General features: G+C 45.0%; 1 protein-coding gene across 7 annotated transcripts in view; it reads right to left on the bottom strand.

Annotated features, from left to right (window-relative positions):
- Positions 1 to 365: 365 nt before the first annotated feature.
- MPRIP (myosin phosphatase Rho interacting protein) overlaps positions 366 to 7637 on the bottom strand; it is a 144198-nt gene continuing 136926 nt past the window's right edge. For 4 of the 7 annotated variants that reach the window (XM_008584250.1, XM_008584252.1, XM_008584253.1 and 1 more), the window contains one exon: positions 366 to 7476. In XM_008584250.1, the coding sequence (XP_008582472.1) occupies positions 7405 to 7476 (72 nt within the window). In that variant the 3' untranslated portion in view covers positions 366 to 7404. The remainder of the gene's footprint in view (positions 7477 to 7637) is intronic. The other 3 variants (XM_008584254.1, XM_008584256.1, XM_008584251.1) reach the window with 2 other exon arrangements.

The following is a 7637-nucleotide window of genomic DNA, read 5'->3' as shown; positions in this document are numbered from 1 at the left end:
AGTTACAGTACCTTGATTAATGAAGGCATCACCATCATCAGTATTTCTTACTGTCCTGTTAGCCTCCTTAAGTTTTCTATAACTTAGTCAATGTACCTTCATTAGATCCTGGATGTAAAATATTTCTTCTTGTGGCTTGTGTGTGAATATGTAAGACCTGGAGCTTTATGTGAAATCTTCTAATTTTAAAGTGCTGAAAACTAACCCAAAACTTTAAAAAACACTATTAAAAAAATCAGGTTATAAAACTTAAAAAACAATCCACTGTAGATCTTTAGATTACTACTCACCAGTTTCTGACTTTTGACCTAAAAGCCTATTTTGCGTATGCCTCTTCATTAAACAAGACCTCATTACACAGCATGCAAAGGGTGATGGAAAAATAGTTTATTACCATATAGTTTATGTAAAGTTAGGTAATATTTACAAAATAAAAATGATCAGCTACATCCATGGAAATCTAGCACACACAAAGGAAAAATTATTTTGACAAAGTAATACTTTAATTGTAGTGAACAGTTGATCACAAACTTGGTTTAAAAGAGAGAGAGAGAGAGCTCAGCTAGCCAGGCTTTTCTCTTCAGGACACTGCAGTCTGAAAGATGACCCTGGAGTGCTCCACGCCCAGGAGCCATCTCAGACCTGAGATCCGAGCTAGCACCTGGGGAGGCTCAGCCCTCCTGGCTCAGGCCTGTTTTCTTCTGCATGTAATTTTTGGTCTGGCGAGCATTACCACTTAGTATTAGAACAGAAATTAAACACCACTTAAAATTATACAAACTTGTCCTTTGAACATTTATCATGCAACTATTGAAATACTTAGCTGTGGCAGAAGTGATTCTGTTAATTTTATTTCCGAGCCTGTCACACACAGCAGACAGAGATCACCTACATTCCACTCTGTTTGCGTATCAGCTCCCTCAGCAGTTTGGCATAGTACGTCTAGTCTCTGAATTGAGACATTCACCTTGATAGAAGGGTATATTTGTGAGAAAAACCATCAAGAATTGTAATTTTTGAGGAGCCACTTGGATACTTTACATTTTATAAATATTACCTTAGGAAAACCACATGAATTAATTCTTATCACTTAAGTGGTTTTGAATCCTAACAAATAAGTCAATAGGTAAGTTGTAAACACTAAAGGTAAATCCTAAAATCCTCTTAATCCATTTTAATTGAAGTTCTATGACATAAACCTAACACAATAGTGAATTTAGTGTTGTTTACAATATTCCTAGCTTTCTATAAAATAAAACTACATTTGTGATACAACTAACTTCTAAAGGTGGAAAGAGCAATGGGCATGTTGACCATGGCAGGCTGCAGGTGGGCTGTCTGTATCTGATGACAACTACTTTTCCAAAACTTCATTCTTTCTGGTGAATTCCCACCGCAGCCCAGGGAAGGCCCCTCACCGCCACCGCAGCTGCATCCTGAGACTCTCCACTGTGTTACACTCACCTGGAACTCAGCATCCCCCCAGGTCATCCTATGGTACTGGATTGTCCAATTCTTCACACTTCTGTGACTAAATGTCTCCTTAACAATTTAACAAAAATACATCTTATGAAGTAAGACACATTTCAAGTTGTGCAACCTCCAAGGACTTAAATATAACCAAAACCTGGGGAACCCACACAGCTCAGCTGCTGTGAGTCGTCTTAAAGTTGCCAGAAACCACGCATTTAGACCTCGGATCCCAGAACTGTGCCATAAACCAAGTCTCCCTACAAGTCTTAAGTCACTATGCGAAACAGTCTGGTGAAGATGAAGCTACTGTTGTCTTCACTTTCCTGATCTTACTTGAGGACTTTGAATGGCTCTACCAAGAACAGCTATGACAATTCTTTCAATGAAAAACAGTTCATGAATCCAGGGTTATCCTTATTGTAGATATTGTATACGCCCTTTAAAACCATCTCTTAAATGACCAAAGCTTTTAAAAAGATACAAGAGTCATTAAATAAATAAAAACATTTCCTTATAATGCTGGGTGGGGTTCAACATTGTACCCAAAGCTGTTCCCCCCACCTTAAAAAGGGACATCTGTGTAAGATTTTTTAAAAAACTCACACAAACTTTGTCACAAAAATCCCTGCAGTAACTTTAGTACTATTTACACTGCTTGCTCTGAATAATATACAGGTTATTTGGAAGAAAATAAACACAGCTGCTTGTAAATACAGAGAAATCGCAGGCTACACAGAGCATGCAGTCGCTCTACTGTTCAAAGTACTGTATATGAACACTGGGAGGACTCTGAGCCACAGTGTGTTCACACAGGTAGTAAGTAGCCTGCTCCACCTACAGGGATGATTTAGGTTTTAGCTGTTAACTCCCCTACTCTGCTAAGCGTCTTCGCTTTTGTTGAAGGATTTCAGAAAGGGAGCCATCTTCCCTTCATAGAGAAACAATATTTGAAACTCGTCCTCAAAAGAAAGCAAAAAAAAAAAAAAGGCAGGGTCTCTTCCATGGCAGACAAAACGTGTGAGAAATTGAGAATGTTCCTTTTACATAGGGCTTATGTCGCATGTTCCCTATTACAGAACCTAAAGCAAGTGGTTTTACTAAACCTCATGCCAGGCCGATTCTTACTGTTTTCAACTGTCGGACGTATGACCTTGCTGGAAGTTGTTTGTACATGTGTGTAAATATACAAAACTGTACATAAGTGCTGTGTACAGCCACCTTGAAAGGGCAGTCTAGAGAACAAGTCGCTGTAGGTGCTGGGAAAGGAGGAACGTGCATCTCAGGCTTTCCTGCTACTTGGGGTCGAGAACAATGGTGGGCGTCACCTTTTGACTTGATGACCTTTCATAAGATTAAAAATCTAGTATCTGAGTTTACAGTTAAGGTTAAGGGTTTGGTGACTGAAAAAGCCAGGAGTGTACCTGTACATGATACCCCTGCATACTGAGGGAGATGCTTGCACCAGGCAGTCTAGGAACTGCTCTTAGGAAGAATGCCAGCAGGAAAAGCCTAAAGATGCAAGATGGAAAAAAGTATGCAAATACCTTCATTTTAAAGACCTGTTGAATAAGTAAATTCTCAGTAGATTTCTTCCCAAGTCTGTTTTGCCAGGGCACTGAGAACTGTGGGTCTGGCGCGGCACGCGGGAGGGGCAGGTGTCCAAGGCTGGGTGCTGTATCTCTGCCGTGTCCTTCCAGGGCTCCGACATGGACAGCAGGGCAGCGTTCAAATGTTTGTAAGCAGGTTCCTTGGACACGAGCTGTGACAATCCAACTATCCAGGACTTTCAAGGTGTGAGTTATTCTGAATATTTCCAGGGAAGTAAAGCTTTTCATTAAAATGCCAAACCTTTCTTTGAAATTTTAACATTGAACTCCTTTGAAATACAGTATCATACACTTACTTCCCTGTCCTTTGTAAAGCTTTGAAAATACTTACTACCCCCCTTTTTTGGTAACAAAAGGGTCACAGGCTTTTTTTTTTTTTATGTCTTATAAAAAGGTCTTCAATTCCAAGCTTCTTTAGGAGTGTGATGAGCAAACTTTTAGGAAAAATAGATGGTGATGGGCTGCACTCTTTCCACTCACGTGGAGACTCTTAGAATGTAGACCAGTCAGTGGGGAGCAGCATAAAGCTGGTGTGTGGCTGGCACAGAACGTTCACACACAGGTGTAAGGAACAGCACAGCTTCCCCCGACCCTGAAATGATGCCACCCTCCATATTCTCAGCCCAGTAGGTCACACGGGACCTGGGGTTGCTCATCCCAGCCCAGTAACCAGGGGGACAGTAGCAAGGAACAGAGAAGAAATGGACTGCTGGTTGGCGTAGGTGGTGTGCCCCATGGGTGCCAGTAGTGCCGCACTGGCTGGAGTCCGTGGGGACCCCACACACGCATTCTGAGGCAGGCACTTGCCCCTGGGCCCTGCAGATGTGTGCAGCGCATGCCACAGCCAGCATGCACTGCTGTCCCGCCCCCTCTACACCAGCAGCTGCCTTCTCAGTGTATTCCCATGTGGCACACGTTAGGTCTTCGTCTCCCTATGCAGTGACATGAATGGCAGTAAATACATTCCATAAGACTGTTTTTCAAGCCTTCAGTTTTGTTTCCTGGTCTTATCTGGCAGTGTTCCTTCTAGGAAGTCTGAGGCTCATGGCAACTCCCACTTCCTGAGTCTGGCCTGCACGTTCGGTTGGGCTATGACCAAGTGACTGGCTCCCACCGCTCTGCAGAACCAGATCCCTGCTGAGTCTTCCCTCAGCTCCAAGTGTGGCGCGTCTCTCCTTGTTCTCTTCTGCCTTTGTACCTGCTGGTTCCAAAAGGAGGATCCTCTCTGACACGATGTAATTTATGCATATGTTCAATACACTGTCCAACGAAGTCAAACTGTTCAGTTTTCCCATTGTTTGGCATGGCTTACTTACAGATGCTAACAGATTACAAATGAATATATTTATAAGAGATTAATTAAAATGGTGAAGTCTATTTTGACACCACTGCTTGGTTTGCTGGGAGCAGCCTGAGACCCATCGGGTCCCAACACCTACACAATCCTGTTTACAGCCCACTGCCTGCAGCAGCCACCTAAGAAGGTACTTTCTCTACCAATACAGAAACCAGTTCCGCCTCTACATTTTTATTCTTTCTTCTCTCTGGAATTCCGGTGGTTAAATTCCTTTCCAGGGGATTTGGATGCAGGGAGGGAGTGGGAGGTCACTGTGAGGACTGTATAGTGAGGGGCTCCCTGTGCAGCGAGGGGACTGCGTGGTGGGGACAGCCTGAGGCAGTTGTCAGCATTGGTGTCACTGCTGCCACTTGGGGCAATAGTCTGTGCTCCTGGGACACATCCAGGTGTTCCATGAAGAACTTCTCTGTTCTTTCTTGCTGGTCACTCCAGCTGGAGGACAGAACCACCAGCAGGAAACTCAGACCTGTTCTGACCCAGGCAGCAGCTGGCCCTGTGAGACTACACTCTGAAATACCAGGGCAGGCGCAGGGTGTTTGGGGAGCTGCAGCCGAGCAGCCTTTTGTTAGAAAGGAGCCCTCTCTGCTGGCTTAGCATTCACTGTCCGTATCCTGTTAACACCCCACACTAAGCCAGCCCTGGGGTAGTGAGTCCTGTTTTCTCTGGGCCAAACACAGGGGCCTTCACTGAGGGCCAGCTTGCCTTGTCTGCCCCGTCTCTGCCTCTAGCCCCCAAAATGTTACACTCACTTCCTAGGGTTCTGGAGGTCCAGCCTCAAGGAGTGAGTGATGAAGAAAAACAAAATGCTCCCTTGACCTATCAGCAAACTTGCCTTTATTTACAGCACTATGAGGTCTGAAGGCAGACGGAGCCTATATCTGTGCAGAGCCCTGGAGGGACCCTGTCCAGAGCTCCAGGAGGGTGGAGGCAGGGAGCTGCCTGCAGAAAGGCCAGAGGGTCCCCACAGCAACAGGGACGGTCACAAAGGAAACTATACTACAGCAGGGCAGGCAGTGAGGCAGCAGTTCTCAGAGAATGACACAGAATCGCAGTGCCCAGAGACCAGGTAACAACGAACACCTCCCTCGAGCCAGGTCCTGCCGAATATCAGCAGTGATGGGGGACAGTGGAGTCCTGAATGATCCTTGTGCACATTCCCATTCTGAGCTCAAACAAAAGGTATACACGGTCTCGATCTCAAAGTAGTACTGCCAATCTAAACTGGATGGAGGAGGGGTCCTGATAAGTACATTTTTAAACAGATCTACTTTTCTCTTGTTATTAAAAACATGGAAGAATAGTAACAAAAGAGTGACAGGTGTGGGAAGGCTCTATGCCCATGGAGAGCACAGAGCCACTCCAGTGAGAAGAGAGTATTCTAGGCCTGAGTCTTAAACCAAACCCCAGGGCCTTCCATCCAGCCCTTCCACCCCCTGGGGGTGGAGTCAGGGAATTCCCAGATGACCTTGTTCATTGACTTAATCTGGGAACTGAGCAAGATGATTTCAACATTTTTACCCCCAAAACATCTACAGAGACCATCAAACTCACTTGAGTATTGATACAAAGTGAAAGTGAGCTCCTGGCAACAAAACCAACGGATCTGGGAGGCCAGGAGCTCCTCCAAACACTCCCACCACACTCCTCAAGGAAGCAGTACTGCTTCTCACTCAGCTCGAGGTTTCTTTGTGCTCCTAATCTTAATGGGATTAATGGTTTTCATTGTAGCAACCCCAATGTAAAAGATTTCCAAGAAATGCTGTAGAATGTTTTGTGGAAGTTAAAAAGGTCTTGCTCAAACTGTTTAAAAAAGCAAAATTGTTAGGATGAGCAAAATTGTTAGTATTGGTTTACTTTAACGAGGCTGTTTTAATGGTAAAAGCTGCAAGAGAACTTTTCAAAGCTCAGTTAATTAAGTCAGAGTTAAGAGTGTTGAGCATGTACTCATGGGCTGGTCTCACAAGATTCCAACATCCTCTGTACTTTTCTTCTTGACTTAACATAAGGATCTCCTCTCAACCTTTTCAAAAGCAACTGACAAGCTTCTTTTCAGAAAGATTATAAAAAGAACGAGTAACTTTTTCCCTTTTGAATGACTCCCCAAGGGAATTCACCCTTTTTTTTTGCAATCCGAGTCTGAAACCCCAGACTGCAGGTCAACAATCTCAATAGTTATGAAAAGACCATAGGGTTACTGGAGACCAAGAAAGGAACGAGCGGATGGAAGGAAGGAGAGGGGCCAGGGGTTTTGTGCAAGATTTAATAAAAAACAAAAATAGGAATGGTTGCTTTCAACATTTTCCAGGTTGTGAAACGTTTGCCACGATTATCTGGGGTGTGGTTCTAAGCTGCTTTAGTGGAACATATACAAAATGCTGCTCTTCTCCCAGGTTGAACGGCAGTACAGTCAAGCCATATACCACGCCCTGTGCCTCCTCCAACAGCTAGGCTAGCGAGTTGTCAGTGCTGAGATCCAGGCCAAGCCAGGCGTCTGGGTGGCTTTTTCTCTGACCAGTAGGAACTACATCCACCTTGTGGTGCGCTCAGCAACTGCAGCAGGGCTGGAGCCGCCGGGCCCTGTTTATGCACCAGCTCTTGGTGAGACAGGGCTAGCTTATCAACAGGCTGCTGAGCCTTAATACTGACAGTGAGTGTGGTGTGTCACAGGAAGAAAGGGGTTCTAACACAGACGCTGGCCGGGAGGGAGGGCCCTCCCCAGCCCCCACTGCTTGCCTAATTTTAGAATACCATGGGAAAAAAGCTTTGACAAAAACGACAGGAAGTCAGAATCAACACGGCAGGGATTGGTGTGAACAACCCATAAGCCAGCCTCTCATGCATCCGTACCCACAGTTAATGATGACAGTAATAACGATAACAAAAAATAAAGGTACAGACAAAAAGTAGCGCTTGGGTTGTGCTGCCGCAAGCCAGGAAGGGTGCGTGTTCAAGCTGCACATGACACAGCTAGTCTTTCTTCAAGTCCCTGGATTCAAAGAGCTTCAACCGTTCTTGCACCGTCAGGCCCTCCTTCAGACTCTGGGAGGAGATGAGAGCAGGAGAGAAAGAGATACACCATTAGACCCACCAGACCAGACCTGACTGGGTGTGGGTGGCTGGAGGAGCCGTGTGTGTGTGTGTGTGTGTGTGTGTGTGTGTGTGTGTGTGTGTGTGTGTGTGTGTGTGTGTGTGTGTGTGTG

This window comes from Galeopterus variegatus, unplaced genomic scaffold (assembly GCF_000696425.1).
Source record: "Galeopterus variegatus unplaced genomic scaffold, G_variegatus-3.0.2 Scaffold3190, whole genome shotgun sequence".
NCBI lineage: Eukaryota > Metazoa > Chordata > Mammalia > Dermoptera > Cynocephalidae > Galeopterus > Galeopterus variegatus.
Note: the sequence above shows the minus strand (reverse complement) of the source record. Positions and strands in the feature narration are given on the sequence as shown.